Source organism: Amphibalanus amphitrite, unplaced genomic scaffold (genome assembly GCF_019059575.1).
Source record: "Amphibalanus amphitrite isolate SeventyFive unplaced genomic scaffold, NRLGWU_Aamphi_draft 000883F_arrow, whole genome shotgun sequence".
NCBI lineage: Eukaryota > Metazoa > Arthropoda > Thecostraca > Balanomorpha > Balanidae > Amphibalanus > Amphibalanus amphitrite.
The window spans coordinates 42,623-55,490 of record NW_024882377.1 but is presented as its reverse complement, the minus strand read 5'-3'; the positions used below and the strand labels follow the sequence as shown (position 1 = coordinate 55,490).

At 48.1% G+C, this 12,868-nt stretch overlaps 2 protein-coding genes across 2 annotated transcripts in view; one reads left to right on the top strand and one right to left on the bottom strand.

The window, feature by feature from the left end:
* The window catches only part of LOC122367620 (filaggrin-like), a 92,393-nt gene that overhangs the window by 39,406 nt on the left and 40,119 nt on the right, over nucleotides 1-12,868 (bottom strand). The gene's annotated exons all lie outside the window — the stretch shown is intronic.
* On the top strand, nucleotides 9,014-10,650 carry LOC122367621. Its single transcript, XM_043340895.1, has 2 exons — nucleotides 9,014-9,179; nucleotides 9,514-10,650. The coding sequence occupies exon 2, from the start codon at nucleotides 9,698-9,700 to the stop codon at nucleotides 10,460-10,462; it is 765 nt and encodes a 254-aa protein (XP_043196830.1). The 5' UTR covers nucleotides 9,014-9,179; nucleotides 9,514-9,697; the 3' UTR covers nucleotides 10,463-10,650.

Sequence of the window (12,868 nt, the reverse complement as noted above, 5' to 3'; positions counted from 1 at the left end):
TCGATGACCTTCTCAAGGCGGCAGAGGTCGAAAAAACAGTTAGACTTTCTCCAACCGACCTAAAATTTGCTTCACAAGAAAAATGATTTGTTGCACAGCCTAAAGCACGGGTCAAGAGCTTGAATCCCTCTCGCGTTTCCATGGACACTGAGCACCAATACCGTTAGCGCCAGACAGCTTCAATGCGCTGAAACAAAGGCGTGCAAGAGTTCATGACGTGCCCGTGCTTCTGAGTTCTTACTGTTCGGCGCGTAGATGTCGCTGGATATCGCTGCCGGACCGCAGCGACATCTATTCCACGTACTGCACGCTCTAAAAAACTGCCACCTTCTACAACTGCTGTAAGGGCGAAATCCCGTTCGCGATAACGGGAAAAGCAGCCTTTTTGACACCGACTTGCTTCAGGAAGATGGAAGCAACTGGGAGCAAGTCAGCCAGGCCGTGGGTCGGTTAGAAGGTACTCACAGTGGATCATTGGCTGAGGCTTGAAATTGCACATGGATGCAAGGAATGGCCATGCAGGTAAAATATTATGTGTTTTATCATTGGTGATCGATTATTTTCCGTTTGCATTGATATTCGGTCAATTATTTGCTCCAACACCGGTTGGAGGGATGGGCAGTTTTTCGACCTCTGCAAGGCGGGTCCAAAAGCACGCGCATGCACGTGCAGCCTCCTGCTTGTCCATGATCGCCCATCAGCTTCGTACCTTGCACTGAAGACCGTTTTTACTGATGATAAGTTGTTCATTAAACTTCTACCAAAAAACGCTCCATATAAAGAATTTGGTCGGATTTAAATCGGCGGAGTTGAAGGACCAGAAGTTTTTGGTTCATCTCAGGTGGAGGTGCCCTACACAATAACATGTCGTCCTCACTGCAGTACCAGCACGGACAGAGTCCTCGTAAGACGTGATCTGGACCGTCAGTGATCCTCTCTTCCGACGACTCCACGTGAGTCTGCCAGAGTGTGGATGTATTTACCAGAGGTGCTCGTTTTATCCGGGCTCGATGAAGTAGGGTGCACCACGTGCACCTCCCTTGAAGACCACCCATAGGTCCATCACCTCAACAGGATGTTTACTTTGCATGACCGCTGCAATATTCTCGATACAATCCCCTATATGGCATGCCATTCTTTTTTATCGTATTCCAGTCGGTGATAAGATTTTTGGTCGCTGAAGTTTTGAACATTGTTTCTTTTTAATATGCTCAAGAGCTTCTTCCTTATATTCAAGTGAGTCATCTTGTATGTCCTCTGCTAAGAGTTATTTTACGACGATTACGTTAACTTTTTGTCCTAAGTATCCCCACACAATCCTTATCGTCCGTGATAACACGTTGACCTGTCCAGCAACCTTTACGTGGAATGGCATTGTTTTAAACAAAATGTTCTTGTTTTACTCGTTTAACATTAGTGTCTATGGGCGCGCGCAAAGCACTTGGAGCACCGTCGAACTATTTTGCTGCTCTTTTCCAGGAAGTTGCATGCTCATGGATGTAGTCATGTCAGATGATGCACAACTTTTGGGCGTTTCATTGTCATGATATAATTTATCAAAATAATGCCATGCCTACTCATGACCAGAGCCCAAAAAGCATTCCCGATTATGCTGCCCCACCCTGTATATATTAAAATGGGCATAAAATGAAAACAATGCAAGTACATGGCCGGCAACAGCATGATTAAATTTTCAACAACAAATTTGGCTCACAAATAGGGCATATAAAACACACGGAGAGCTCGGACTCGGTCGAGGCCAGGGTATATCGAGGCCAGTGTGCAATAGGTCAGCCTGTAGGCTGACCCCACTGGCCGAGAGACGTCTATTTGGGGGTGCAAAAGACGGCTGTGTATGCCGAACTTTCCCCAATGGGCCAGGGTGCATGAGCCGTGTACGTACAGTAGGTCTACAAAATAAGTCCCCGCCGTAAGCGGGTCACCAGTGGGCAGGTGGCGCCTGAGCGCTACTCAGGGTGCCAGTAGCGCTCAGGCGCCACCTGCCCGCATACGGAAATGACTTATTTTGTAGACCTACTGTACGCTATAACCTTTCCTGGCGCACACGACTCCGTGTAGCTCTCCGTGTTACCTTCCTACCCTCAACTCAAGCCCAATAGCTGAGCCACCCGGCCGGCTCCGCTGCACCGAATCGACTGACCCTCTTCCACCTTGACCTCAACACAGGTCAACTCGGCGGCGGGAAGGGTCACGTGACCATCGAACGACCACGCGGCTACCGAGCCGCGCGCGGCTGGGCCGGCCGGTATGTACAAGTGTACCCTGTCCACACAGCGGGTTCGGAGGAGACACATTTAGCAAAACAATGCGTTTCCCAACACGCATCCTCTGAACAACCACGACGACATCGAGCGTCTCTGGCGCACGGGCGGGGTCAAAGTTCAGAGGTCGCGTACCCTGTCGGTCTGAAGTTGTCCGCCGTCTTAGTTCTAAGCAGCTACCTCTGAAGTTATGTAAGTATACTTCCTCGATGACAATAAATACATTGTAATGCATAGTTTAGCCCACAGAAAGCATGATCATAAAACCTGCTCATCGCTGGTGAATGCGAATAAAATATTCGGCCATAAAGGTGGGCGTAGAGGCATGCGTAAGTAAATATCATGAGGCACTTGCGAAGGGAAACACTTAAAAAACGCATTGCATAATAACAATGCTCCAACCGCTCCAACAAGCTTATCTTGTAAGCGTGAAATATCTGCCTGCTTCCAAATAGCCGCCGAAATTGAATGAATATCGCAGAATTTGGTTGCTGTTGTTCTAAATATCGTGCGGCAGTCTACAATCTTCAGCTGCATCGCCGAAATACAATGCAAACACGCCGAACCCGGGCGCCTTTTGCTGGTGCAAAAAATTAACCCACGCCCTGGTGGGGGTCTGTTTATAACGCATATTACCTTATGGTTGGAGGGGGGGGGGCTATTTTGCCCCCCCCCACGTATCTCCGAAACTATTGGACGGATTTGCAAAACTTAAACGGCGTTCGAAAGGCCTGTCCAATTTGTCGAAGGAAATTCAATTTCATTGAGCTCGAGGTCACCGATGACGTCACAGTTAAGGTCAAAGATGAAGTGTTTTGCCGTTCACGGGTCTTCTAAGGAATGCGCTATAACATCGAGTAAAACGCATTTTGTCGAAAATCAGCGATAGGGCGTTAGTCGCCTAGTAGGCATATGCTGCTATTGGAGGTCACTGATAATACCAGGTCAGGTCACACGTCAGTTCACCAGTCAGCTCATGGCCAATTATAGCCAATTTTTTCATTTCCAACTCAATGGTGTTGGTTATAAGACCATCAGGAACGATTTATGTCACTTACAGGTGGAGGTCAGGACAATGTCAGGTCAAAAAAGTCAAACTTCAAAGTTGATGTTCATAAAATGGGTATTCATTCGATGCAGCTCGTCACGGTAAGTCTAATGTGGTCTTTGTGTTGCGCTACGTGGTCTATAATTGCTACAAATTGAGGTTGAAAATGTGACCTCATCAATTTTAAAGTTTGTTCTTACATTTGAACTCGAATTTAACATTAATTAAGCTTTGTATAGGGGAGGAGGTCGAACGGATCCCTCTCGGTTTCTCGCAAATAACTCGTGTAAAAAGCGGCTGATCGCGACAAAACTTTCAGTACCTACACACGCGAATATCAATTTCACAACTACCCTGAAAATTTCATGACCTTGACTCAAATGACCTTTGACCTGTGACCTATTTTTCGAGACCATGTTTGGGCGGAATCGCACTTTGGCGCATGTCGGCTCGCATTAGCCGCGTGTTTGCAGTCTTTCCGTGGTTTCAAGCGTTCAAACATGTGATATGATGTTGCTCCCATGCATTAGAATGGGTGCCAATGTCAGTTCAGGGCTTAAGGTCAGTTCAGGTCACTGACCTTTGATGACCTCGGATCATTTTTTCGAGTTTTACATGTTTCTAGGTTAGTTATTCATCAAATTTAGCAACCATTTTAACATTAACAAAGTAGTGTTGGTGCCTTCGTAACATGAAGTTGTCAGAGGCAGTGAACAACTATTACGAATATCCGGCAGGACCCCTACAGGCTGACCTGTTCTGACCTAACCCGACCTGGCCTAAAAGACGTAATCTGGACTGTCAGTGATCCTCTCTAACAACGGTCTCACGTGAGTGTGCCAGAGTGCGGCTGTATTTATCAGAAGTGCTCATTTATCCGGGTTCGATGAAGAAGCTTGCACCACGTGCACCTCCCATGAAGACCACCCATAGGTTTATTACCCCACCAGGATGTTTACTTCGCATGACCGCTGGAATATTATCGATACAATCCCATATGTACCACGACATATTTTTATCGCATTCTAGTCGGTGGTGAGATTTTTGGGCGCTGAAGTTCCGAACATCCAACCGTGTGCATTTTTTTGCTGTTGTTGTACCCTGTGTTGCATTATTATTGTTTGTTCCCGCGGTTGTTGTGACTTGGAACAATGCGAAAAGCGCTGACCATGTCAGTTTTGGCTAAGATTGGATTTCCAAATTTGACGATGGCATCTATGGAGTCATACTGGACTCCAGTGTTTTCCTCGTTAAAGGAATCGCCTGCAAGAAAAGAAAGCCGATGGATGACTCTAAATGAACTGGGAGGCTTCTTAGGCGTGAGGCCAGTTGGAGGAATTTTTATGACTTCTGTAGTTGAGGAGGGTAATGGCTCATAAAGCCTACCTGCAAGTTCAGCTCATTAGCAGTATACGTATTCATTAGGTACTTACATCCACTCGTTACGAAGGTTGGGACTTTTCAATAACGAACATCACTTTTCTTAACGAATTGTGATTTTCTATTGCAAATCCCAACCTGAGCTACCTCTCTAGGGGTATATTCATCTGTGCTGAGGGCTAGCGACGCATTGCAGGACCGCTGGCCGGTTGGTGCACCGTGCGGCGGGATGCGATCCTCGTCATGGGTGGCAAGTGTGCGGAAATCTGCAGCGCAGCGGGTTGAGGCCGTATTGAACACCAAACAAGGCCGCCGAAAGCTGCTTCGGGTGGGGACTTTTTTACTATATAAAGGCAATATAAAGGACCGTGCGTCAATCCTCGCCCGTATAAGGGGGGGGGGTCAAACGGACGCCGCCCGGTTTTTCGCGAATAGCTCGCGTAGAAAGCGGCCAATCGCGACGAATCTTTCAGTACCATCGAGTTGATCAATTTTACACCTACCCTGAAAATTTTATGACCCAGACCAAACTGACCTTTGACCTGTGACCTACTTTTCGAGATCACGTCTGGCCGGAATCGCGATTCGGCGTGTGTCGGCTCGCATTAGCCGCGCGTTTGCGGTCTTTTCGTGGTTTCAAGCGTTCAAACATGTGAAGTGATGTTGGTCCCTTGCATTAGGGTGGGTGTCAAGGTCACCTGAAGGTCAGGTCAGGTCATTGACTTTTGATGACCTCGGCTCACTTTTTCGAGTTTTACATGTTTCTAGGCCAGTTTTTGTGGCTGAATTCGAATTTAGCAACCATAACTGGCATGGCACTGGCACTGGCACGTTCGGAGCTGTTTGGCTCTACCGGGATCGTACCCCGTTTCGATTCATCCACCCTCAACCCTTATCGCAGCCAATGTTTGCGCTCGCATTAGCCCAGCGAACCGCAATTAACCCCATCCAACACTCTACTGAACAAACCCGGGTCCATTTCCTTCTAACAGACACTGTCAGCCAGCTCCCATCTATGACGCACTGTGGGCAAATATAGCTAATACACTGGTCAAAATTCAGCAATGTTTTGTTTGAAGTCTCGTATTAGGACCGCAATGCGAACAATGTGGACAACCCGTGCCATACTCGGCTGACGCAATACAGCAAACAGCTCTTTACGTATATTCTGATATTCATAGCACTGTGAGTAAATATAACCACTCTGTGCGCTGTAATTCACGATGGAAATCGCCCGATGCTCGTATGTGCACGCGTAAAGACTTCAACCCGAACCGCATTGTGGATAAAAACTGACACTCAGCTGGCCAAAGCGCTTTCGCACTGTGGGCACATTTTTACCATTTTAATTTATAGTACACAGCTGAAGCGATAAGCCTGGCATGGAACTGGATTTTGAAATGGGAAAATGTTTCAACCTTCACTAACTTTTCATTCATCAAGACCAAATTAAAACAAAATGTACGATGTCATGCTTCCAAGCAGAAAAGTCAACTCCAACTTTTATATGGAACATGTCCTCCAAACTTCACACTTAGTTTCCACTAGTCACAGTTTGCCCGAGGGATGGCACGAGTCGATTAACCACGTGACCGCGCATCCGAGACGGCCCGCTTCCTTGACAGCCGCCGGCGGGGCCTGGTATTAAAGTCACGTGACTTCGCAGCGTGCGCAGCGAGCGGTTTCTCGGTATATGAAGTTTGTAACGGGTATCATGAAGACTCAATTATGATAATTTTAGACCGCTCTCAAATGGGTGCAGCGCTTCGCAATATTATTTAGGTCAAAAGTCGATGACAGAACGAATTACGTGAATCATAAACCTGAAGCGCTTCACATAAAGTGTGAAAAAAAACAGCAAAAAAATGATAAACCGACACAAAACAACAGCCGACAGCAACAACAGTCAACAAAACAAGCAAACAAGCCATAACAAAAGAAAAGGAACAATAGCGTTCATGTAAAACCACTGAAAAACGCTTCTGATATGCCCATTGAAGTTTAGGTTCATCAACACAAGTGTTAGTATTAACAAGATCTTGTAATTTCCTCACATGCACCATTGCACGTCACAAAACATAGCTCTTCATTGTTTTGTGCTTTTCTCTTTGTCACATATCGTCCACGAAACCGGAAGCTGTCAACTTCCGGTGTCAAAACTCCAACACAGCTGAAGCTGTGTTCTGCCTCTGTCTCTGTCAGCACTGTGAGCAGCTGTCTACACAACCCACTGAACACCGCGTGAAATTACCGTCACCGCCACAGTACCGTCACAGTAGCGTCACATGAGCGTTACAGAGGCGTCACGGAGGCGTCACGGTACGTCACGGAAGCGTCACGGTCATGTCAGAGTCGTCACGGAGACAAGAAACGTTACGGTGACACGACTTGTGACGAGACGTTTAGGACGTCTCGTCTGGGGGAGGGATGAAGGGTTGGACAAAGAAGAGCGAGCGAAGGAGGGAGGGAGGGTGGATGAGAGGCGGAGAGGGAGGAGGAGGGGGAGGAGGAGGACGGGTGAGACGGAGAGAGAGAGGGAGATATGAGAAGGAGAGAGACATAGAAAGAGAAATAGGAAGAAAAGGAAGGACAGATTGAAGCAGAATAAAAAGTTAAGAAATTCATCTTCATATGCTGGGCAATGGACATCTTTCAAGGGTACCAATGGGGGGTTGGATTTGAACTTGCTGCAAATACATTTGGAATTTGAATGATATGCGAACTAATGATGTTCAAAATGTGCTGTTTATTTTCAGATAACTATGGATCTATCCCGTTTTAGCCTTCATCTCCTGTCAATCACTACCGAGGTCCGTTACAAGAAGCCCATCACCAGCCTATCACGTTCACGGCGTGTCGGTACGGTCTAATTGTCTACTGTCAGCCCTGGGAAATTCGTCCTTATCGTGGGAACCACCGTGAGAAAAAGAAACCACCGAGAGGGGGTGGGCGGGCATTCACAGCACGGGAGTTTTGTCGAGGAGCAGAATGTGCATCTCTATATAAAAATACGATCTAGATTTATGAGGGATATCTTTATCTTGATAGCGGAATGGATATCTCAGTCCTGACACGAAATACTTCGTCCAAGTCACAAGATCTCTATGCAACGAGCACGTTTGCTCAGCAAAGGCAATGACCCTATCCACACAGATAAAATCAACACTCCGCGTCACCCTAAAGTTCAGTGGCACTTCCTTCGACTGGACGGCTGCTTTAGAGACGTCTTATCTTTCCAACAAATGAGCCTGAAACCTCTCTCTACTGCCTCAAATCCTGCTATTACGTCCAAAAGGCTTTCGCCACAGTTTGACCAATGGGGGAGGGTTGCAGGGGCTCCGCCACAGGGGGGGGTCGCGGGGGTCCGGACCCCCCCAATAATTTACCTGGGGGGTACAGTACCCCCCAATATTCCGGATACCAATAAGCTTGTTTTCGCGTAAAAAATGACTATATCATTCATTCACAGTATGCACTTTGAATGTGTTGACAGTCGTAGAGCTAAGGAATTGAAGATCTAGAAATGTAGGGAACCCTTAAGTATAATTTCGTGACAGACGAAGTACTCAACACTCGCCGGCCTACATGGGAGTGTCATCATTCCAATCTTTTTGTTTTTACTATGAATGCGTTTAAGATTGCTAGGATTAGGAAAGTATGCTAGAATTTGGCCACAATTTGTGGGGGGGGGGGGGGTCAACCTTGCCAGACACCTCCTAGACACAATACCTGCCCTAAGAGAGTTTCAAATCGATCTGAGAATCCTTTTTCCATGTGAGGTCGTCCTATAGTTTCAGGGGGGGTCCAAGTCGGTCTTTCAGAACACCATACTAGTCTAAGCAGCCTCACACCGTTCTGAGGTAATCGGCGATAATCTGCACAGTGCACAGGGCTCTGAATGCAGGTTCGTAGAGGTAGGACATCCACAAGTCACAACTGCAACAGGATCCCCATCACCTGACCTTTGATTCAAGTGGAGCATTTTGATATCCATTTTCGGGTCAGTATAGGTCACTAGACCTGTCCAAAAAAAAAAAACTTTTCGATGGACAAGTTCCCCTGGTGTTTTCCCATTGCTAAATGGCCCAATAGCTAGCACAACGAATTTCAGCCCTCTAGCTAAACCCTCGACCCTAGCGCAAGAGCGTCAAAGTTTTCCGGTGCGAAGTACACAGAGAAGGCCATTCTCCGGTGCGAGTCCTGCAGTTGTCGTGTCAGCAGCACTACACATAAATGTAAAATAATGTGTGGTGAGATCCGTGTCATGGTCTGCGCCCCCCCCCCCCCACCTATATCCCCGCGCCGCCCCTGTGCCGCCTTCGCCATATTACCGGAGGGGTTGGGTCACGTGACCACGCTGACCTGGGAGCCGCGACCGGTCGGCGCGGTCACTTGTCCCCCGGTCACCGACCGCACCGCAGCGCCACGTCCACCGACTCTACTGCACCGCTACCAGCTACGTAACTGAGGTTAGTGTGTTTGTTTAATGTTGCCTCGTCAGCATAAAATATGCACCAAAAACGATAAAAGCACTAATTTGTTTTGTCGCATGAATAGTGGACATTTTCAGTCGTTTCATTTCCACATCTCACTTTTAAATATGGGCTGCTTTCTGTTTTGTGCTATGCTGGGTTCCCATGAAAATCTTCACACAAAACAGCTGCAATAACCCAGCAGCTAATATAGATAATTTAATTGATGGTCGCTTTCAAATTAAATCGTGCTCATTTTTGGTAGATACATTTCGGATTCATTTGTATACCGGTAATAGAAATGGACCCATCTTATTTCTCTCGCTTTCAGACTGTTCCTGGCCACTCGTTCGTGCCATGCCGACCACTCGAGGCGGCAGAGAAACTGGGTTTACCAGCCCGAGGAGATCGGGGAAGGCTCATCCAGCACGCCGATCCCGAAGCAGAGCCAGCATATGGCTTGTGGGTAAAACCATTGAGGCGTTTCGCCCTACCCAGCTGCCTACCAGGAGAGAATGTCTACAGCGCGCTGGATGGCCCACGTCATCTACGGCATCAAGATGTTCTTGTTCCGACATCAGCTACTGGAGCTGGGCATCATCTCCAAGGACATGCACGACAAGCTGCGGCGGTTCGCTGTGTTTGTCTGCCTCTTTTACGTCAAAGAGTGGCTCACCTGCACAACAGCTGCGGATGCCGCTGTCAGCGACCTCAGCAGGTACCAGGACCTCAACGTTCTCCGCAGGGTGGACCCTAAGGTAGCGGAGGCGGCAATGGAGGTGTACGGTCGCCACACCTGGTACCTCACGCAGGAGCTGGTTACCTTGGCGCTGGTCAGCTCCCTGGTGGATCCTCCAACGAAACGGCGGATGGCAGACGTCATACACGAGTATGCGACGGAGCAGGCAACCGCAACCAGAATGGACAAGCCCGATCTCCCGACTCTGCCCACCGAGGCCGGCCAAGTGAAGGCACTGGAACTGGATGACTTCATCGGACCAGAATCCCGCACAGTGTTCGGAGTCCTCGGCATCAGCGCGGGATTTCTGCGAAAGCCGCTGCCGTGGGACGGTGATCCGGACTTTGATCGCCCGGCGACATTCGTCCTGCACCTGCGGGTCACAAACGACACTGCGGAGCGCGGAGTAAAGCTCATTAGTGACTTCATCGGCCACATCACGACCTCCGACTTCGAGCTGCAGGAGCTGCTACAGGTTGTGGAGGCGCACTGTCAGCGGTACCCAGACTACAGCAAAGCCACCTTGTCAGCCGCCGTCTGAGGCCATGAGACTGTGATTCTGTGACTGATCAGTGCTGTGCGTCTTTCATTGGCTGTGATGTGACAGAAAAGATGTGATTTAGGTTGTTTATCGTCTGTTGAGAAATGCATTTGTTTTATCGTTTCATCAACATATGTCTTTCGTACCAAATACGAGCAGCAGTGGAAACCAGACGCTGTGTTTTGGTTACCTTATATGTAAAGTAGGATAAAGCTGCCTACCTCGGAAAAGTGACATAATGATTTGCCAGTTGTTACTTGTTTCGTGTTTGTCGTTTTGTTTTGTGTCATTACCTAGTACACTGGCTTTAGAGCCTACATAGATATCTGAAGGCCTATGTAGGTCCCCGAATTACCAAGCCATGCCAGTCACTGAGAGCCCAATGCATTCTCTGATGGCCAATACCGCCCTTGGAGCGCGCAACAGCGGCCTCCATTCCCCAAGAACTTTGATTTGAGAGGCCGCCATGTCGGTGTCAATGGGCTCCGCTCCTCGGTTTTCGATTCCTCGTGCTATTGGAACCTTCCCAACCAGTAATTTGGTTTGGCTCAAGTCCGTTTTGCCCGGTAACTCCAACATGCCAGAGTTGGGCCGGTGTAAACGGAACGCCGTCGGAGCCGAGAGAGAGCTATTGGATGCTATTGGACTATGGATGCTATTGGAACCTTCCCAACCAGTAATTTGGTTTGGCTCAAGTCACTTTTGCCCGGTAACTCCAACATGCCAGAGTTGGGCCGGTGTAAACGGAACGCCGTCGGAGCCGGGGTTTGGGTCGATATGGCCATTGGCTCTATTCCGGTTAGCTAGCCTTTGCCGTAGCGCTCCCGAGTTGGTATCGGACCGCCAAGTCTGGCCAAAGTCTGGCTCCCTGCCACGGCTCTATTCCGGGTTCCTACGGCCAGGTCCGGCTGCTTAGAAGCTGTTCTGGCTTACTGTGGCTGAAGTACGGTTGAGGTACGGCACTGCTGATATGGGTTAAGTCCGGCTGTGGTGCGGGCGAGCCCTGGGATCGTATGTCAGCTCCAGTAGAGCCCCAGACCTTGCCCGTACTTTGGCCGGAGCAAATGCCTGAGCTAGCTAGAGTAAAACCAGCTACGGCCCAGACCAAATTTGCTGGCTGGGCTGGTTTTGCAGTTTAAGGCAAATTTCTTCCAATAAAATTGTTAAGTTTTTTTGTGCTCTAGAAAACGGCAATTTTTCATCGATTTCAATTTTCGGGCGCAGCGGGGGGGGGGGGGGGGGTATTCACCCTCAATGCCACCCTGGATCCGCGAGTGAGGTTTTGTGTTTTGGGTCGGACCCCCCCAATCCCAAAAACGTGGCGGAGCCCCTGGAGGGTTGTAGAGACAAAGAATGTTGAGTTGACAATCGGCCGGAACTGACGCGTCGTTTGGGAAAGAAAATCAATGTGGAGATGTCCGTTTGGCTTGACAAGTTGGGCAGTTGTAGCTTGAGATGTGGCTAAAGATATGGTCAGGAAGGATGGTATTATAAGTTAGAAGCTGTGTTTTGTTAGCGTTTAGTCAATACAAAAGAAAGCCGTGAGTCGCTCTTCTGTATAAATGTATGCCATTTTGGATGATGATGTAAATAATAAACCAAATTATTACAAATGCATTCAAATATATTCAAAAAGACACACAAAGCTTTCGGTTCATGGAACCTTGATCACTGTGCGAATACATACTCATTCGCACAGTGATCAAGGTTCCATGAACCGAAAGCTTTGTGTGTCTTTTTGAATATATTTGAATGCATTTGTAATAATTTGGTTTATTATTTACATCATCATCCAACCTGTCATGGATACTCAACGTATGCCATTTTCTTTTCTTTTTTTAATCCACGCAACATAAAATCGTTCGCCGTCTAAAGGGGCATGTACAAAGTCACACAATACAATGTGCGATAAAGCATAAAAGAAACTGGCTGTCAATGATAGACCTTTATATCATCGACACAAGATCGCATGATGTCCGTCATTGCGAGCATCGCCGAGCGTTTCCTTCGTCATTATGATACAATACTGGTGGGGCACGTCAATGCCCAGGCCATGCCACACGCATGAGGCATACATCATGTCATATATTTACAGCGTGCGGTCAGGGCACGTATACTGGATATGAGAGCATAAGCGCAGTAGTAACTGCGCTAAATGTGCTACGTGTGGGTGGGACGTGCGTGCGTGCGTGCGAAGGGGAGAGAGGAGAGAGGGCGCTTAGGGAGAGAGAAAAGAGGATACATGGGAGGGAGGTGAAGACCGGGCGGCGCGGATGGCCTGGGCAATGGGTATGCTCGAGTCAGAATGACCAGCTGCAGTCGAATTCACATTGGTTGTGACGAATAGAAACGTGAAGTCTTAGTCTGAGAATGTGGATCGAAAACAAAATTAGGGCCACTTTTTGC